Source organism: Elgaria multicarinata, chromosome 7 (genome assembly GCF_023053635.1).
Source record: "Elgaria multicarinata webbii isolate HBS135686 ecotype San Diego chromosome 7, rElgMul1.1.pri, whole genome shotgun sequence".
Classification (NCBI taxonomy): Eukaryota; Metazoa; Chordata; class Lepidosauria; order Squamata; family Anguidae; genus Elgaria; species Elgaria multicarinata.
This window is the reverse complement of record NC_086177.1, coordinates 52,931,291-52,952,516: the sequence shown is the minus strand read 5'-3', so window position 1 is coordinate 52,952,516 and position 21,226 is coordinate 52,931,291. Positions and strand designations below refer to the sequence as shown.

At 42.5% G+C, this 21,226-nt stretch overlaps 2 protein-coding genes across 2 annotated transcripts in view; both read left to right on the top strand.

Annotated features, from left to right (window-relative positions):
* The first annotated feature begins 19,604 nt into the window (after positions 1-19,604).
* Positions 19,605-20,882, top strand: LOC134401935 (microtubule cross-linking factor 1-like). Its single transcript, XM_063131296.1, has one exon. The coding sequence runs from the start codon at positions 19,605-19,607 to the stop codon at positions 20,880-20,882; it is 1,278 nt and encodes a 425-aa protein (XP_062987366.1).
* MTCL1 (microtubule crosslinking factor 1) overlaps positions 20,371-21,226 on the top strand; it is a 123,700-nt gene continuing 122,844 nt past the window's right edge. The window contains 1 exon segment of the mRNA XM_063130572.1: positions 20,371-20,618. The gene's annotated coding sequence lies outside the window, so the exon portion shown is untranslated.

Genomic DNA, 21,226 nt, shown 5'->3' with positions numbered 1-21,226 from the left:
AGCCAAAACCATTCCAACTAGCTCAGGTAGGGAGTCTATCAGGCATCAGGGTGCATGGACTAGTTCTTATGCACTAGATTCAAGCAGAAAGAAGGAAGGAGCATTTCTTGAGACTAATGGAATGCCAAACTAATCTTGGACATAAAGGAGGAGTCCAACCAAAGAATCAACTGGTCTGAGTGGAAAATGTACACTTCTGAGTTAGAGAAAAATCTCTTCAGTTCCAACACGCTTCTAGCCAAGGAATGCCATAGAAAAACTATCCTAACTTCCATTAATAGTACTCTGGCCTTGGGATTAAAAGTTGATTTCATGAGGGCTGTCTGCCAGTTAGGGAAATGGCAGGTAGATTCAACACACTTCACACACTTCAAAATAAATTTATTTTCCTTCTAGTCTGATATCTGGCTGTTGTGGACACATCACACAAAATAGTTCTTCCAAATGGTATAATTTTCCTTATTGCTGGGTTGTTGCCTAGCTAAACAATGGACTAGAACCTCATCTGAGTATCTAACAGTACTTTTGAGAATTTGTGCTTCAGCAATTTACACTATATTACACACTACATTTGTATCCAAATCAACTTCCAAGGAACTAGGGATGGGCATATGTCTTTACCACATGACCGTCAAGAGAGAAGCTGAGAGGAAGAGAATGACTAAGTAAGGTTCATGGCCAAGATGGACTTTGAACTTGGGTCTTTTCTGTTCAAACCTCACACTGTGCAAATTTATGTGGATAAATGCAGGAATTATTAGAAACAATTTTAAAGAATAGGACAAAGTAAGCATCAGAATTTGCCTCAGTATATGCTCTAGCCTTTAACTGATCCTTTTTCACCTTAGCAATATACATTTTATGTGGCATAATGGGAGCATTAAATGCAACATCTATTTCTAGCTTTTACTACAATGCAGGCTGTATTTTATTTATTTATTTATTACATTTTATATACGCACATTCTTTTGCAGTTTTTTTTAAATCTATGTCTCATTATAACATAAGGAGTATCTGCATTCATGACCATTTAATAGAGATTTTAAGCTAAATTAGATCACATCCTTAAAGTAATGATGGTATAATTCATACTTACAATTTTTGCTTCCTTTTGTAGAAAAGGGCTAGTAATGTACTCCTCAGCAAGTGGAAATATAGAGATGCTACTTAGAGGAACTCCCAATCAGTGCTGAATAAAAATGATTTATTTATTGTACTTATTTAAAATGAGAATTTTTCTCGTACTGTGCATTATGAGCTGGCATTGCATTACAAAAACAAAATTAAAACCACAGGCCCCATTCAGAAGACACCTTAAACCACGGCTTTAACCATGGTGGTTAAGCCAGAAAGCCTATTCACCATGGTTAACGCCATGGTTTTAAGTGCCTTCTGAACACGGCCCGGCTTTCTGGCTTAACCAACGTGGTTAAAGCCATGGTTTAAGGTGTCTCACCCTCACCCTCCATGTTCTTAGTACTATAACAACACAGCTGAAATTGGTAACATTTTTATATTTGGCTTTGGGTCTCTCAAAAAAAGGAAACACCCATTTTACTGGATAGTTTTAAATAACAATATTTTCTCTATTCCTCCCTCTGCCCCCACTAATCACTATTTTTTTAGGTATGGGAGGATTTTACACCTAGGCAGAGGAGGTGAAAGTCATTATGTATATGAAAATCTTGGTGAAGTTTCTAATTTACATTGAGATAATTTAGTTGTATTTTATCTTGTTTCTCTTGTTTTTATGAACTTTAGTCATAGGTTCATGACATGCAATGGCTTTTGTAACTCTGAAGACCACTTGTGTTTGCTGGGCTTTCCATAGTTCTTCGGCTGCTGTTTATATTGGTAACTTCTGTTTTTATTGATTTTTTTTTTTTTTTACAAATCAGCAACACCTGTTTTTATTAGATTTTTATTGCATATTATGATTGATTTGTATTTTATCTGTTTTGTCTGGTTTTTATCTTGAATACTGCCTTGAGAGGATTCTACCTTTAAAGGTGGACTAAAATAATTGTAAATAAATAAATAGCAAAGATTCGTCTGTGTTCGTCCTAGAACCCAATATACTAATTTTATCCAGAGAAAATAGTGCTGGTGCTTTTAATATTGCTTACAATGATGTTGAGGAAATAGATTTGGGACTTAGTAGAGAGCAATAGTGGGTCACACATTTACTTGTGGAAGGACCTGTTCATAAGAACACAAGAAGAGCCCATGCTGGATGAGACCAAGGGTCTATTTAGTCAAGTATTGTATTCACACAGTGGCCAACTAGCTGTTTAGTCTTTGGCAGCTCCAGCTCAGATCCAATTGTGGCTTCTTGGGAGCCAAGGCCATGCCACCCTTGCCCATGCCACAAGGTATCATGGGAAATCAAGTGCTGGGGGTGGAGGGTGAGCTGTTGCAGCTCTCTCCTATGTCAGCATTAACACAGGGCATGTCTAGACCTGCCGATATCCCAGGGATTGCCCTGGGATCATCCCTGTGTGTCCACATGATGCACAGGGGATCCTTGGAGCAGGAAGGGATGATCCCTCCCTTTCCCCGGGATATTGGCATACCCTTTAATCCTGACTTTTCGGGTGTCCCATTTTTGTCCCAGCTTATCGCGAGTAACCGCAAGGAGCCAGGAACCGGGCATGCGGCACAGAGCTCTTCAGGAGCAACATGCCCATCGGGGGGGGGGGGAGAGCAGGGTCTCCTTTTTTTTAATAAAAAACTCACCTTTTTCATAGGAGCGCTCCTGCACTCGTTTCCAATAAAAAACCAAACAAACAAAATGGTGACCCGTGACGTCCTCTGCCTGTAGAAGAGGACTGAGGGGGAGATCATCCCCCTCCACCCACCTGGTCTAGCTTTGCCCACAGTTTCCCAAAGCCTATCACTGGAAGGTTCTCAAGTCATAGCATGGCTTTCTTATGTTACCGCAGCAATGCAAAGAGTTGTGCTGCCCTGCTGGCATGACAAGGTGAGCCCCAAGCCTGTGACTCTGCACAGTTTGCTGCTTGTCAGGAAAGGCAGTACTGTGCCATGTGGGAGATGGGTTTTCTGTTGCATATGACAAATTTGTCAGATCCAAAATAATAATAATTAATGAAATAAATTTTGTTCCACATTTGAAACATCATTAAAAGTGCCTGTTCCAGTCTGATACAGTTACTGCTCATGGAAGAAATGAAAGGTGAATTATTTGGCTCCAGAGGACTTCAATGAAATGGAATATACACCAGAAAGTATTCATGTTTTTCTTTTACATACATGGTGAGACAACACGAGCTATTTCATTTTATAAATCCTTCCTTTTCACTTGTCAAATCATAAGCCTTATAGTATGTCCTCGGTATTTTAATAAGATTCTCCATTTTGTATGATTACCTTATGACATACACCCTCATCTGCTTTATATATAATATGAGCATAGAGTGACTGAACTGCTTTGTATTTGGAGTATATCTAAGCAATTTTAATTCTTTAGCAGGGTTTTATTATTTATTTATTATCTTGTATTGTGGAACTCAAAGGGACCACTTGTGGTTCCCAAGTGGTCTCCCCTCCAAGACCCAGACCCTCTTAGCTTCAACAAGGTAGCTGCCTCATATGCCTTCAGACCAAGCCTTGGGATCATATAATGGACAATGTTCTTCCAGCACTGGGCAACTACTCCTATACTGTGCTGCAGTGCCTCACAAGAAGCTTTTTGTGGACATGGACAGGATAGAGAGCCATAACTGGCTCTCTGCAGTCCATCCTAAAAGCCACCAACGCAGCCTCAAGTTCCTAACAGCAGTGCTGCTTTTACTGAGCCAGAACTAGTAGCAAAGTTTGTATCTAAAGGGACGTGAGGTGGAACTGTCCAAATCAGTCCCACTTGCCTCATTCAGATAACTGCAGTCATTGTTGGGGTAGAAGTGTCTGTACACAATGCCTTCCCCAACCTGGTGCTCTCCAGATGTCTTGGATTACAATCCCCAGCATTCTTGACAGTTGGCCATGTTGGGAGTTGTAGTCCAAAAATCTGGAGGCCCCAGCAGCAGTGTAGTGGCTCACAGGGATGCATGGCTGGCACTCTCATGTCATCTGACATCCCCTGCTCCCTCTGAGTTTAGATGCAATTCACACAGTGGCTGGGGAGAGAAATGACTTCCTCCAGCAACAATATATTGTTCCTTATTGTAATGCAAAGTATTTGGGGGGAGCTTGATTTTGAATGGGCAATTAAGATCCATTAGCTTTGCAAAAGACCTGCTCCTGGTGGAGATGGAAACAGCTAGAACTCTTTGTTGAGATGGATCAACACCATTGCCTAAATGTTTGGACTCTCCTTGGGGGGCGGGGCTCCGAAGACTGTCATGACAAGCAACTGCACTTCAAAATGTACCACTACGCCACTGGGGACAAGGTTGGGACAGGCTGCTGTGGAGCAACTACCACTGGTAGAGGCCAACAGGATAGTGGTGTACATGTGGGCTTACTGCCCACTATGTTGAGTTACAACTGTGAATTTGGAACCAAGTCATCTAAAGGTAGTATTTGGTGTGACCCAAGTCCTTGTTCCAGCTGAATCAGTAACTTGAACCAAGCATCTTTATGATCTTTATTTTTAATAATAATAATAATAATAATAATAATAATAATAATAATAATACAAAGAACATGGGAAGATGATAATGGAAGTGCATTCATCAAAAGGGCAGGATGAAATCATTCATAACTGTCATGATAAAAGTCGCCCATAACTCTTCCCCGCCCTGAAACAAAACATAACTTCAACTTCCACCAAAGGCTTGGAGATCAGGTGCTTCAAAATGAGATAGCTAAGACAAAAAAGAAGTAAATTTATTTATTTTATTTATTATTTTATTTAAAATATTTCTTAGCTGCCTTTCAGGGCAAAAGAAAATGTACAAGTGATGTGTGTGCTTGTAATCACAGATTACAAGTAAACTAAGGGTTGGAATACATTTAACACCTTCTAGGCAAACAATTTCAGGAGGGCAGGGAATCTTCCTCAGAGAAGCAATGGGGCTTTAGCCCTTCCTCTGCCAAAATGTCTGCTGAAACCTCCCCAAGCTATTTCCTTGCCTGTGGAATTTCAGAAATGTCTATTTCACAAATGAATCTGAGCTACTGAACAATGAATTTGAGTTACTGAAGGGGAACAATTTGATCATAGTTGTGAACTGTCCAAAGACTATCAACTATTGGGTGATGTAGAAATGTACTAAATAAAATAATAAATTTATAAACTTAATTAAAAGTACAACAGGCCATCTGGAAATGCTACCTCTTAAGCCAGGGATAGATAACATGTGGGCCTCAAGATGCAGTCCAGGACTGCAACTCCCATCAGCCCTGGCCAACATAATGAATGGTGAGGGATGATGGACTTGCAGTCCAACAACATCTGGAAGGCCACCCCTGTCCTAAGCTCAGGCGGGTCCTGCATTAGTGGGAAAGGTTGCTCAGGAGTCGCTCAGGAGTCACAGTGATTAAGTTATAAGAGCAATGTCATTCATTAAACCTTTCCCTGTTATACAGGAACTACAGCTATTTGACAAAACAGGCCCTGCCTAAAGTGACAGGTAATTCCTGAGAAAAATTGAAATTGAAATTTTAAAGAGTGTGTTGGTATGTGAGTGTTTAAATCTAATATTTAGTTTCTAGTGGGAAAACTGCTCTTTAAGACTGTGGTCAGAAATCAATGATTCAAATGTCAAAATAGATAATGCATGAGGATACACGAGGCAAGGCACTTTGTTTTTGAATAACAAAATGTGAATAACAAAATATGTCTGTTCAGACAACACGCTAAGCCATGGTTGGGACACTAACCATTTTGCAGAAATGGTTAGTGAGCGTATTTAAACTTTGATGATGTAGCCACCATGGTTAGGAATGGTTCACACAACACATTAAGCCATAATGTTTAGCTCAAAATGCTTAACCACCATGTCATCTGAACAGATTCAATGAAACAAAACACAATTACAATGTAAAAGTCTCTCAGCTTTAAAAACGTCCTACAGAACTGCTACATTATTCTCGTGCTGGAATTATGTCAATCTATAATGCACACTTCACCACACGGCATATTCACTGTGCATATCTTCTCACCTTCCTGCAAGACCTCAGCTGTTGAAACTTCACAGCTTTTGACTTCCGTTAAGTGATAAGCAACCGTATGTCTCAGTTTTTTTAAAAAAAGACATACGTTAAATCACCTTTCAGTGTGAGTATTCATCTTCTGAAAATACGCAGAAAATACAAAAAATGCATAATCACTTTAACATATCACAATGTAGCAAAAGCAAAGCTAATATAATGGCTATAGATACTAGGGATGTGCTCCGCTCCGATTAGGAGCGTAGAAGCAGTAGCGGATTGGCCTGCTCCGCCTTACCCAGAGGCGGAGTAGGAGCGGACCGCGGACCCCCTAGAAGCAAGGCGAAGAGAAGCGGCCATTTTTCGGAGCGCTCCGGTCGCCATCTTGAAAACATTTCGCCATAGGATTGCATTGCGGCAAATAATCGCGCATAACTACGTTGTTTTTGAAGCTATCATTCTGAAAATTCTTGTGCACAGAGAGTCGTGGGTGGGGGTCATTTTGAGACCACTCTCAACTTTCTGCATCGTACGGGTCGCGGGCTATATTTTTGTGAAAATCGGGTCAACCGCGCGGCTCAAACTGCGTTTTCGGCTTTTCGCCCATAGGATTGCATTGAGGGAAAGAATCGGGGATAACTGGGGGGGGGTTTAAGCTATCATTCTGAAAATTCTTGTGCACAGAGAGTCGTGGATGGGGGTCATTTTGAGACCACTCTCAACTTTCTGCATCGTACGGGTCGCGGGCTATATTTTTGTGAAAATCGGGTCAACCGCGCGGCTCAAACTGCGTTTTCGGCTTTTCGCCCATAGGATTGCATTGAGGGAAAGAATCGGGGATAACTGGGGGGGGGGTTTAAGCTATCATTCTGAAAATTCTTGTGCACAGAGAGTCGTGGATGGGGGTCATTTTGAGACCACTCTCAACTTTCTGCATCGTACGGGTCGCGGGCTATATTTTTGTGAAAATCGGGTCAACCGCGCGGCTCAAACTGCGTTTTCGGCTTTTCGCCCATAGGATTGCATTGAGGGAAAGAATCGGGGATAACTGGGGGGGGGTTTAAGCTATCATTCTGAAAATTCTTGTGCACAGAGAGTCGTGGATGGGGGTCATTTTGAGACCACTCTCAACTTTCTGCATCGTACGGGTCGCGGGCTAGAATTTTTAAAAAAATCGGCGGGAAAAATACCTTTTTCAAAGGGCTGAGGGGCAGAGTCAGCTCCCGGTCATGATGATCCCAAAGTTGGAGGAGGGCATAGGCAAAACAGGTAACTTGGGATTCTGGGAAACTTCTCTTTCTTCATCTGAACGGGCTTTTCCCCGTGTTTTTTAACACACCTCGCAGGGATGTTGTGTGTGGGGTGCCCGATTTTCAAAAATTCGCCAAAAATCAGGGGATGATGGGATTGCTTTGAAACTTGGCGTGCGTGTGTATATCCCCATGAGGTGTCATGGTGCCAAACATGAGGTTTCTAACTTGAACAGAAAAAAAGTTGTATAATTTTTTAGCTTTCAATGCAAGCCTATGGGGGGGGGGAAACGGAGCTCCGGATCCGGATCCGGAGCTCCGGGCGGAGCGGAGCGGAAGTGGGCGGAGCGGGGGCGGGGCGGAGCGGCCCGATCCGAAAAATGGCGGATCTGCAAGTGAAGCGGAGCGGGGGGTCCGTGCACACCCCTAATAGATACATATAGCTACAATCATTCACAAAGTAGCTAATGCAGATGTGGTAACAGCTGCATTATATGTTTGGCAAGTTGTCAAAATATATCCTGCCTATGAATTCTAATCCTAATGGAAAAGCTGGCCTAGAAATATTAGATAAATGCTGACATTACGTTCTCCATCTATAACTTGCTAAAGTGTTGTTAAGGTGCACAGAAGCCCTACAATATCACATCCACCATCTCTTCCACCCAATTCTGTGTTTCACAGTAGCTTCACACTTCAGCACTAGGCTGCTACAGGTATGGCACTACTGAGCCACACTGCTACACAGGTGTGATATCAAGAGGTTACAGTGATGATAAGGGTTTCATTACCATTCTGTTCTGGCTCTGTTGTGGTGAGAGCATTGCATCATTGGACCCTGGTGAGGTGTGGCTTACGGGGTTCCCCTATAGATTAGTCTTTAACAAAGTTTTTAGCAAGTCAGATTTCCCAGGGAAGCAGAAACTGGACAGACCCAGGGAGAGCTCTGAGTGGTGTAGGGGCTAGGAGCTCGACAAGCTTGTCTGTGACCTGGTTCACATGCCAGAGTGAGAAACCATGGCTTATTTAACCCATGATTTTTGGAGACATATGCCACAAGCAAGCCACTTCCAGTTTCTGTAAACAACTTCTTAACGACTTGATTGGAGGTTGTTAGCGTGGCATGTTAACTCAATGGTTAACCCATGGTTTGTTGTGAGTTAACTGCTGCTTATTTAACCCCTAAACAACCTAGAAGTCCAGATTCAGACATCATGCTCATAATCTCGATAAGACTAATCAGAGGTTGTTTACAAAAAAACTGGAAGTGCCTTGTGCACAGTGCACATTCTGGCAAATTGTAGTCAATTAACATATTATTTACTGCTGTGATATGTGAATTGGCCTGTATGTTACAAGCAGCAGGTCTCAATTGAGCCTTACATAGGGGTTTGACTTCCTTTAAGCTGTTTAGCCCCCCTGCCTCCACACTGACTAAGGCATTTTTCCCTTAAAAAGGGCTGGTCTGTTTTAGCAGCTCCAGACTGTGACAACGTGGAGGTGGCTGTTGCAGTATCTTCATAGCTGGAATCCCCAGAGTCTGAGGATAGCAATATAGCCTCTTCTGGATGCAGAGGGTCAACTCCCTGGGGTCTTTCTGGAGAATTGGATATTGGAGAGCTGGAAGCGCTTTGATACCTTTCTGTAACCAAATCCTCTCCCTCAATCATTAACTCAGGAGCATCTTCTTCTGAGAAGATTCTGGGTCGTGGTCCATGATCATTACATTACTTACAGGTTCAGGGTTTCATACATGTCAGTTTTTCCAATATAGGGATAACATATGTATAGGAGACAACATGTATTCCTGTGCAAATCACATACTTATTTTGCAGTGCTAACACATTTACTTTGGAGATTGCTCTGACATCTGACTTCAGATCTGATGGGAAGGTGTGGTCTTTTTAAAGCATTTGCTAGATGGGCTAAGTGGATGTAGTCTATAATATCCATAAAACCAACAGCACCCAACTTCCCCCACTGTCCATGCATCGTATTAATTAATTAACTGTGCATTTTCCATGTGTTCTTCCACAGTATTGCAGCATTAATGTTATATTTTTAAAGGTTAAAAAATAAAGAAAAGAAAGTGCAGAAGCTTGGCATAGTCCTGCCATGTCAGATCTTTTGAAGATTTGGGATTATCCTATTAATCTGATGCATGTTTCCAATGCATGTTTACTCAGAAGTAAATCCAATATGCCTTATTACTATGCATGTATAGCACTGTAGCCTTAGTTGGCTTGATTTTGGGCGGCTTCCCTGCTGTATACACAGTGAGCCCATTATTATTATTATTATTATTATTATTATTATTATTATTATTATTATTATTTGTTAGAGTTGTAAATGAAGTCTTTCTTATCCCGTAAGTCTTAAAAAAGAGACAAACAAATTGAGGGCCTTTGCAGACGATTTGGTTATCATACTGGAGGACTCTCTAAAAGGAGTTGAGACCTTAAAGAGTTTGGTGCAGTAGCAGGGTTTAGGGTTAATAAACAGAAAATGAAAATATTAACCAAGAACATGGAAATACGAGAACAAAGAAAGCTGATAGAGAAGATGGGCTTTAAAATAGAAAAAAAGGTTAAATATTTGGGAATTGTGCTGACAAATATGAACTGTATAATATATGCAAATAATTATGTGAAAGTATGGAATGAATTAAGAAGGACCTAGTTAAATGGGAGAAATTGAGGTTATCACTGTTGGGAAGAATTGCCATGATAAAAATGAATGTTTTGCCAAAAATGTTATTTCTGTTCCAAACAAATACCTATTGTACAAGGGGATGTACCATTCAAGCAATGGCATAGAGATATTTCTAGATTCATTTGGCAAGGTAAAAAATCAAGAATAAAATTTAAAATTCTACAAGTTGCCAAAGAAAGAGGAGGTTTGGGACTACCCGATCTGAATTTGTATTTCTATGCATGTTGCTTGGTGTGGATGAAAGAATGGGTAGTGTTGGAAAACAGACGGCTATTAGAGTTGGAGGGGCATGATATAAGATTTGGGTGGCATGGATATTTGTGGTATGAGAAAGCAAAGGTCAATGTGGATTTTAACAATCATTTTGTTTGAAGGTCTATTTTGAATGTATGGAAGAAATACAAATCGAGATTATGTCAGAAGATTCCAATGTGGGTGTCGGCTCAAGAAGCTTTTTTCAGAAGAGAACTATTGAGTGGACACAAATGGTTAAAATATAGGGATGTCCTGGAGACAACCCAAGGAGAGACCAAATTAAAAATAAGAGAAGAGTTGGTAAAAGAAGGACATATATGTCAATGGTTTTTGTATCTACAGATCCAGGAGAAGTTTAAGAGTGATTTAAAAGAGGGGGGATTTGAGCGGTCAAAATCATTGTTCGAAGAAGTATTATGTACTAATGATGAACATCTTATTGGTAAAGCATATAAACTGTTATTACAGTTGGAGGGGGAGAAAGAACAAATGAAAGACTGTATGGTCAGATGGGAAAACAATGTGGGGCATAAGATTCCAATTGAATTATGGAAAAATGTGTGGACAAAAGGTTTAAAGTACACATTAAGTACCAGACTAAAGGAAAAATTTTATAAGATGATATATGTCTACATCAAAGTTAGCGAAAATGTATAGTAGTTGTTTGGGGGACTGTTGGAAATTTGAAGAACAAGAAGGAACCTTTTATCATATGTGGTGGTCTTATAAAAGAGCAAAAGCATACTGAGTTAAAATACATGTATTAATGCATTTTTAAAAAAAGATAAACATAGAAATGAAACCAGAATTGTTTTTGCTTGGACTCGGGGATGATCAATTTAAAGAAAAAAGATTGTTACTTCAACATATGGTAACAGCGGCAAGACTACTATATAAGCAATATTGGGGAAAAACACAAGTACCAGCAATGGAAAAATGGCTCCTCAAGGTGATGGAATTGGCGGAGATGGCAAAATTAATGGCACTAGTACATGAAAGAACAATAGTCTCATATGTATTGGACTGGAAACGTTTATTGAGTATATACAGGAACAGCAAAAGGATGATTTATTTGTTTGTGGGTTTTATATATAATCTGTACCTTTGCCTTTGATATATATACATTAGCTTGTTGTTATGAAATTCGTACCTGGTAATATAGAAACAATGGATGTTTGCCGTCTGACATGAAGATTGCTTTAAATGAAATATAGCCTTACTGTATGTATTGTGTTTATTTTACTAGATGTATGTGTGGTGTAGAAGTTTGTATAGTTTGTAGTGTTTCTTTTTTGTTTGTTTTTTGTACCTTCCTTATGTGTCTGTTTTTTGTGGAAAATAAATAAAAGTATTAATTGGGGGGGGGGGAGTCTGTCTTATCCCCACCCCCAATAGCATAGCGATTGTTTTCTGTCAAATGTTTGCTTTTGTAGGAGCGGCTGCCGGAGTAATTTTCAGGGCTCTTTTCGTACGTAGGGTGACTGGGGTATGAATGGAATGTGAAATCTTTCATAGTCTTTCTGCATTTGTATGGCGGTACATTTTCATTGTATGACAATTACAATTATTTCCTTAGAATAATCTAGGGAAAGGTTACTGGCAACCTATCAGAAACCATTTCCTCCTAAAAGGAGGAGGGGACAGTGTCAATGACTGGAGCAAGGCCTGGATCCAAAAAACTGTGGAAATGGTTCTGTAAACCTAGTGTTTGGGGTAGGGGAAGCTTTAGAATTGTTTTGATGCTGGTTGTTGTTGTTATTTCTTCTTAGTCTCCTTTTTCTTTTAAAAAGAGCAAAGCAACTTGAAAAATATATATTAAAACGTACAAAATATCTAAAAACAATTTCCATTTTAAAATATTAAAACATAATAAAAACAATTAAAACATCATTGCAGATCATAACCAAAGCAATGGATGGGTAAATTCCTCATCATATGCTTTCAAATTCTCTTGTGTGGGCCTAAAGGAGCAATTTGGTTCCCAGCCCAGGATAACAACTGTCACTGAACCTGAAGTAGCCAGATAGCAATGGGTCTGAACTGCTTAATCTGAAGACTCTGGGTTTCTTGTGCAGTAGTAATCCGGGTTTTGGAAGCAGGTTCTTAATGGCAGTGAAGCCCTTTCATTAAAAAAATCAAAAATCAAGTGTTTTATCCTACTAAAGCAGAGCACTGGGCCAGGTCCCTTTCTTGAACCACCCTGTGACAGATGGGATACCACAAATCTGGCACTATATTATGGGCCAGCATGAAGACAGGGCTATGAGGGAAATTATTTTTTAATATCGTTAAATTGCTTAACATGCTCTTTTCTTGCTTGCTTCCAAAGTTATCGGTTGATCACAATACGTCTCGCTGGATTTGTTTGACAGCAATCTGTTATATGTGCTTTATTTCAGTTCTGTTCTTTTTTGCAAGCAAATATAAGATGACACTGCTGTCAGGAAAACACACTAAATAAGAATTGCATATCTAGTATCCACTCTGACGGCATTAATTGGTTATTTGGTGCGATAACTGACTTATAGCTGAAATAAAGTTATTTGATTTAGAAATACGTTCAATTCAAGTCACTGTGGCTTATTTCCAAGCAATGTATTTTCAGTATAGATGAAAGTCATTAATTGTACATGAATAATTCGATTTGGGGATTAAACTTCCTGAAAGATTGTCTAATGCTATGAGCATCGTTGTATAAAATATCTAGGCCTAAATTTAATCAATTCATAATATTATTTCCTGCAGAATTAATATTTTTTGTCTTTTATTCAAACAAAGTATTATGTCCCCTTTGTTATCATACTGCTACTTCACTTTAATTGGTTAATTGAGTCATTTATTTAAAGCAAGGTCATCAAGAAGTATAAAACCTTCAATCAATTGGCAGCAAACTGCATACAGAAAGTGATACAATTACTGAACATTGTAGGCTTGCTATCTTTAAAATACACAAAGTAGGTCTTAGCTGTTTTATTCTGGTAGGTCATGAAAGTCATATGGTGGATTTTTTCTGCCCTCTGATTAAATTACTATTATGATTATTTACATTATAGTCCTTCCTAGGGGCCTTGGTCAAGGCCCATTAAACAAAGACTCAATTGTATTAAACCATATATGAATGCATAATAACACAGCCTGCGACCCTGAGAGCATACTCAGGCGATGCTTTTAATTGAGGGAAGGGCTGCTGAATCACCTCCATGTACAGACTTTTAAATGAGACAAAGATGATTTAAAACATGTTTCTGAAAAATTGTTCTTATTTAATATATTTCCATTGTTTTTATCACTACATTTTATTGTGATGGTAGCTGTGTAGATGCAAATTGAGGTCTTGAATAGGATGAAGCATGTCTTGAGCATCATGATCACTGACAGTATCTATGTCTGGAAGCCATAACAAACTCCAGATATAACCAAGTGGCATACAGGTCACTGGCTAAACAAGAACATTTCAGTTAGAAACTGATATGCTGACTTATATTAGATGTTTATTGTCTAAAAATAATTTCATCTAAAGAACCTCTCATAATCTCTCTCTCTCTCTCTCTCTCTCTCTCTCTCTCTCTCTCTCTCTGTGTGTGTGTGTGTGTTATATGGTGGGTATTTGCTTATATGGCTGGGTATTTGACCCAGGCAGAAGTGGGCCTGGGTCAAACAACCTGGAATAAGAGGTGAGTTTTTAGGGTGATGTGCTTTTGAACACATTGATTGGAAACTACATTTCCATTCAATTTATTTCTATAGTCCTGTTTGCTTTCATGCTTCCCTAGTTGCTTATTAAGATGGAATTGACTGTAGAAAGACGTTAAGAATTCAGTGCCTGTCCCTTTAAAAATTCCCTATCTTTGATCCAGTGACCTGGATTGCTTTTCTTCCCATCACCTATCAAGCATTGCAGCAGTGTTTCCCAACCTGGTGTCCTTCCAGATGTGTTGGAATACAACTCCCATCATTGACCATTTTGGATGAGGATGATCAGAGTTGTAGTCCAACACATCTGGATGGCACCAGGTTGAGGAAGGTTGCATTACAGGATGGTGAATGTGTGTCTCCACCATGTGTATCCTATTCATTAGAAGTGAAGGGCAAATTTCTTCCATTTGTACTTCTTAAGTCTGTCTAACTGGGTTGCTAGTACACTTGGCAAATCTCCTTTAGTGTATGTGATGAACCTCATGTGTCTCAATTGTAGCCTAAAATCCCTTCTGTGATACAAAAGCTACATCTAATTGGTGGATTCACAAACCCCTTCTCCCTGAGTGCCATGGATAAATGAGGGGACTGTCATCCATTCACATTTCTGAACATGCCTTTGCCTTTTTGGAACTCCTGGGTGATCCATGGCCTTGCAGGTAAGACTGGGACCTCTCTTTAGAACAGGAGTTCGATCCTTTGGCCATCTAGATGTTGCTGGTCTACAGTTCCCATCATCTCTGCCATTGTCCATCTGTCTGGGGCTGATGAGAGTTGTAGTCCAGCAAAATCAGGAGGGTTAGAGGTTCCCCATCCCTGATTTAGAATATATAGCCTAGGTTATTCAGAGAGTAAATGTTCTGTTTATTTTTACATGCTACCTGTTTCCTCCAACTCCCCTTAAACTTATTCTTCATAAAGCTCATTAACTGGAACCTGAGGTTTGGCTGTATATTTTGGAGAAACCAAGGACCTGCACACAGAAGGAATGATCTGTGTGCCAGAGAGACTGTCCCCATATCCCAGCATAAAGAATTTCACAGGATTGTTGTGAGGATAAAATGGGAAAGAAGGGGTGGACCTTGCCACAAGCCTTGGTTACATCCAGATTGGACTGCTGAAAGGATGGTACTTTCTGTGGGGTTTCAAAAATGGGAACTTCAATAGGTGAAGAATGTAATGGCTGGGCTTCTGAAAGGAGTCTGGCATTGTGATCATGTTAAAGCATTTCTCTACCACTTTCCAAACCCAGTTCAAAGTGTTGATAAGGTACCATCTTTTGAAGCTTTAAAATTAAGGCTTAGGGTGCAATTCTATGCATATTTAGAGAGAGAAAAGTCCTACAACTCCCAACATGCCTCAGCCTGGCTGGGACATGTTGGGAGTTGTACAACTTTTTCTCTCTCTAAACATGCACAGGGTTGTGCCATTATAAGTTTTTGGACCAGGATACTAGATTATCTATTTCTGTGCCCACTTATGTGCTGCGGTCATGAGAGAAAACTCTGCTCTGTGTCTCATTCTCAGCAGAATTGAGATGGTTGGGTACGCTAGACTGGCCCTTCCTGTTAGTAGCATTTGGGCTTTGGAACACTGTGTCCCAGGAAATCTGATTGACCTTTACTCTTCCTGTTGTCCATAATAAGGATAATAAATCCTGTCCCAAATTAGTTAAATGGTTTAGTTAAATGGTTTTGTTGTCACTGGAATTTTTTTTATGCTCTTTGTACTGTTTATGATATGATGTTTTAAAATGTTTTATTTTGATTAATTTATTGTGATTGTTAGCTGCCCTATAGGTCCCATCCTTGGGATATAAAGTCAGGGTAGACAATTTAATATAACTAAACACAAAACATGTTGCCCTTTAATAGCTTTCTCAAATCTGCTGCCTAATGGTAGGGCCGGTGATGTGAAACTACACTATTCCTCTACCACTGCACTACATAATGAAATATAAACATGATTTTTTTTAAAAAAAAATATCTAATGGGCAAAGTACTTTACATTTTTTTAAAAAAATCCATACAAAACCCAGAGCTCATTTGCAAACAGCCAAAACACAAGATGGCTTCCGTGTGGTTAAATTCACAGGGAGACCCAGCAGAAGGCAGTCTTATGTTCTTTGAGTGGCATTTGCATTTTAGCCATTGACTTCAGTAAGGTGTTATCCATTCATTAACCCACTCAGATGCTCTGTGCTGGGTGAGATTATCAGAGTCCTCCCCACTGCAGTAAGGATGATGGGGATAATCTTTCATGGTAATTCCTTGACTTTGTAATAATTAATAGTGCTATTGTGACTTTAATCTTTTGTTTTCAAGATTTATACATATGCAGCATGCAATCCTATACTTATACAGGTGTAAACATGAATAGGAGTTCACTATTAGGTGCAGTTCTGAGCATATTATCAGGAATTGCCACTGAAATAAATACTACTTAAAACTAGGATTGGGCTGGTATATTTCACAATACTCCTGGGAGATAAGAACTGCTCCTTTCCCTGAAATGAAACCATGAGTGCCAGTAACATCTTGCCCTTCATGTTTATCTCCTTTCCATGCTTTAGCTTTTCCTTCCTTGTGTTTATTTGCAAGAAGCATTTCCACCACAAAAAACAACATTCAATGAAATTTCCTCCACAAAACATCTTGAATTTTTCATTGGTTGGCCTAGTTCTAATTAAAGGGCCATTGGATTACAGCATTTTTCTCAAAGTGTTTCTTCTGCACCAGTGAATGTGTGATAGGGGATGTCTTCACAGGCAATTTCCTGTGTCTTGGGTACATCATGACTTGTTTGCAGCACATGGCGTCATGGCCAGCATGCTTCCAACCAGCCACTTCCATCTGGAAAAGCCGCAGTATCAGAGAGTTCTTTTACTCCTTTCTTTTTAGTCAAAGCAGCTCCCAGGCATGTGCTCTGCAAAGTGCCCCTATACCTCTGCATTAAGTCCTGGGCGTGCCTGTGACCTGATTGTGAGGTAGGCTGCTCCTTCCCCCTCCCATTCATTCCTTTTCTGAGAGTTCCCATTGAAAGATGTTTATGCACTTACTTATTGCTCCATTAATTTGGCTCTCTGATGTTATATTAACTCCAAAGCTAAGCAGCTGCAGGATTATGAACAGGGAGCTGCAATAATTCGGTTCTCTGGTGTGGTGTTGGCTCCAAAGCTGCACATTTCTAGATTTGGGAGCTGCGCTAATTCCATTCTCCGGCGTAGTGGTAACTATGAAACTGGGGCCATGCAATATTTTTTGGCCTGGGGCTTATTTGTGCCAGTGGGGTGCTCTCATGGGGAGCCAGTATTATGGAATAGTTACTCCCCATTCCCATTCATAAACTGTAGTGGCAGGGGGAGCCTGGAGAGGGACAGGTAACAAGCCTCTCTCATTGATGATGTTGATTCTAGTTCAATCCACCCCACCCCACTCGGAAGTATGTTTTTTCCCAGCACTGAGAAGCTGGGTTTTAGTGATTCTGGCTCTGCCATGTAACACTGATGGAGCAGAGCCGATTTCCTCATACTGCAAAGAATAACACCAATGCGCTTTCCTCCCATGCTTGTGAAGATGGGGACATAGACAGAACTCACAGCAGGGACATAAAATATAAAATAATAAGGGCTGACAAATATCCATATTTTATAATATTGTATTATAATTCTAGGGAAATGCTTTTTAAATTAACAAAATATTTTCAATTCTTATTTGATGTAATGTCCTTTTTTCCTTTTTAAAACCTTTGCTTCTTTACCTTCCATATAGTTACCCTGATCCACAGTTTAGGTGCACTCTGATCACATGGTGAGATTAGGAAAAGGAAACGGGGCAATAGAAGACAGTTCGGAAGCTGCAGCTCGTGCAAAATGCAGCGGCCAGATTGATAACTGGAACCAGAAGGTTCAAACATATAAGACCAATTCTGGCCCGCTTGCATGGGCTGCCTATATGTTTCCGAGCCCAATTCAAGCTGCTGGTTTTAACCTATAAAGCCTTACACGGCTTGGGACCACCATACCTGATGGAATGCCTCTCCCAACATGAACCTACGTGTACACTTTGCTCAACATCTAAGGTCCTCCTCCGAGTGCCTACTCTGAGGGAAGATCGGAGGATGGCAACAAGGAAGAGGGCCTTCTCAGTGGTGCCCCCCCCAATTATGGAATGATCTCCATGATGAGGCTCGCCTGGCGCCAACATTATCTTTTCGGTGCCAGGTCAAGACTTTTCTCTTCTCCCAGGCATTTAATAGCATATCCTGAGTTTTTAACTGACCCATTAAAATGGATATTGTTGTTTTTTATACTTTTGGTGGTTTTAAATTTTGAATATATCTGTTTTTAACGTTCATTGTATTAAACTTTTGTAAACCGCCCAGAGAGCTTTGGCAATGGGGTGTTATATAAATGTAATAAATAAATAAATAAATAAATATAAAATATTGGAGGATTCCAAAAGATACTGGTGTAAGAGAAGACAACATGCAACATTTCACCAGTTCTGAAATTCCAAACAGGTCCAGATTCATTTGACTTGCAACTCCAAGTACTCCAGTTCACCTAAACAACTTCAGATCAAGTTTAGGAGCAAAGATGTGAGTTTGCAATCAGCATTATCCCACTGGAAATATTCTAAGTGAGTTGCCTGTTATTTGCATATCTTCTGGACATAAAACCTGTTCTTGTGTCAGCCTGTGATACAGACAGCAGAGGTAATGTAACAAATTTACTGCTGCTGCTGCAAAGGACTTGTTTTGGTCCAGCAATGAACATCACAAAAGTGCTCAGCCTGAAACAATATACCCTAATGGGTACGGCATTAAATGTCCACCTCCCCCCGCCCCTTCGCCCCAAATCAAGGCTTACTAGGAGCTGTAACCTGCTCTAATAAAAACGGCTGCGGAGAGCTCTAGGAAAAAGTGGCTCGCGCTGAGAGCCGTTTGGCTGGGTGACAGTAGGGGAGGATCATGCGCACAGAGGGGGCAGCGTCAGTACGGGAGACAGCAGCGTTTGCAGTTTTCTCTATTTCAGGAGCTAAAGCGAGGAGGAAGGAGCCTGGGAAGACTGGAAGGTGCAGGAGGGGCGAGAACGAGGGATGTGGGGGAGGGGGAGAGGATGGCTCGAGGATGATGAATGAATGAGGGTCTGCGAACGACCGAAGTGAAGAAGGATTCGGGAAAACATTTGCCTGCGTCGGAGGCAAGGGAAAGGGACTAGGTGTTACAGGCTGCAACGTTGTCTTGAGCTGCAGCCGGCGGATTGGGAGGGTCAAAGAGGATCGCCGCTAACCGTGGATGGTTTGTGTGGCTGCGTGTTATGTGCGAGCGTGCGTTTTTTGGGTCGTGTGGTTGAATCTGACCAGCGCCGAGGGGAAAGTGTGCGATTTTCGGTGAGGAGGAAGCAGGAGTGATGAGAGAGCAAACGGGAAAACTAGAGGAAGCCGCTGTTGCTGCTGGACCCTGCGGGGAGGGTCGTCGCCGCGGTTACTCCTGCGCTTGGGAAAGACTCGAAGAGCCTCAAGTGTTCGCCGCTCCTCGGCGGCTGCTGCTGCTGCTGCTTCACCAGCCGGGACTATGGAGACTTTGAACGGCACCAGCCTCGGCGAGCCTCTCAAGCCGCCGCCGCCGCCCGCTCCGCCGCCGCAGAGTCCCCACCACTCCTGCGCCGAGAAGAAGAGGCTCCACCGAGCCCCTTCCCCCGCCAGACCTTTCCTCAAGGACCTCCACGCCCGGGCGTCTTCCGCCAAGCCCCCGCCGGTGCCTCCCAAATCTCCCAGCCTGTCGGGCAAGGCGCAGCCCCAGCAAGGGGGAGCCCGTCCGCAGTCGCCCGGGCTCTTGGCCACGCAGAGCCGCCTCTCCCGGCGCAGCTGCGCCCAGGGCGCGAAGGCGGCGGCTGGTCTCGGGGCCGGCGCGCCGGGCAAAGCCGGCAGCGCCAAGTCCGCCCTCTCGAGCAAGAAGGCAGCCCGGGCCCAGGACCAGGCAGGCGGCAAGGCCAGCGGGAGGCACCCCGGGGGCGAGGCAGCCCACCCGCCTGGCAAAAGCAGGAAGGCAAAGCGAGGCGCTCCCTTGGTTCCGCCGGGCTCCTTGGCCCCGGCCGCCGGGCTGGGCAGTGGCCCCGCCGTCAGGATCAGCCACACGGACAGCAGCTCCGACCTGTCCGACTGCCCCTCCGAGCCGCTCTCCGACGAGCAGAGATTGGCCCAGGCCGCCAGCAGCGATGCGGAGTCTGGCACCGGCTCCAGCGACCGGGAACGCGAAGTGCCGCCGCCGCCGCCGCCACCACCACCTCTTCCCCCGGGGCCGGGCGGCTCTCCGCAGCATTCCCTGCCCTCCTCGGACGTTCCGAGCAAAGGGCCGGCGGCGCCACCTGCCTCCCCAGGAGCCAAAGGGGAGGCGCAGGGCGAGGAGGCGAGCTGGGCGAGAGCTCTGGAGAAAGCGCCCTCCAAAAGCGCCCAGCCTGCAGGGAGCGGGAGGCTGGGCGGCAAAGCCCCGCTGGTGGTTCCCCCCTGCGAGAGGCAGCTGGTGGCAGACGAGGAGGAGCTGCTGAGGGAAATAGAAGAGCTGCGCTCAGAGAACGATTACCTCAAGGTAAATGGAGGGAAGCGGGAGGGAAGGATAGCGAGAACACTGGGCCTGAGGCGACAGCTGGTGGTCCGGGGCGGCTGCGCTGAGGGAAAAGACCACTGGCTGAGCTACGGGCAACTGTCCCAAACCACGAGGCACCCGAGACACCGCCTGGAGCGCCTGGCATTTGGTCTGTGGAGTGTGGGTGGGAAGCTGGAGTCGTTGAGCGGGGTGGGGGCACTTGTTGAGAGAGGGGGGGCACGGCTGGGAATTTGCTTGCCACTTTGATGGCGGGTGGGGGTGGAGATACACAATGTGCTAGTGGTCCAAAGGTGTTTGGTTCCCTCGGGAGGAAGAGAGAAACACAGATGTGACTCACTCCTCCCACCAGGTCTTCAGAGCAAGCAAGTTTGAACCTGGAGTTTCCAGCAGTACTTGGCTTAAGAGATGGCCTTACTTAGATACAAAATGCAATGTCTTTACACTTGCAGAAACATGAGGTACTGTGTAATAAAGTATTGTGTGTAATGTCACTGAAATACAATCATATCAAATTTTGCATTTGTTAAAATGGCTTTGCTGTGTTGTGTTCTAGGATCTTGCAGGTCCAGAGAATAGGATTGGGCACTCTT

Excerpts from the sequence above, each read along its gene's own strand:
- LOC134401935 (XM_063131296.1), top strand. The coding sequence starts at position 19,605 with ATGGAGACTTTGAACGGCACCAGCCTCGGCGAGCCTCTCAAGCCGCCG.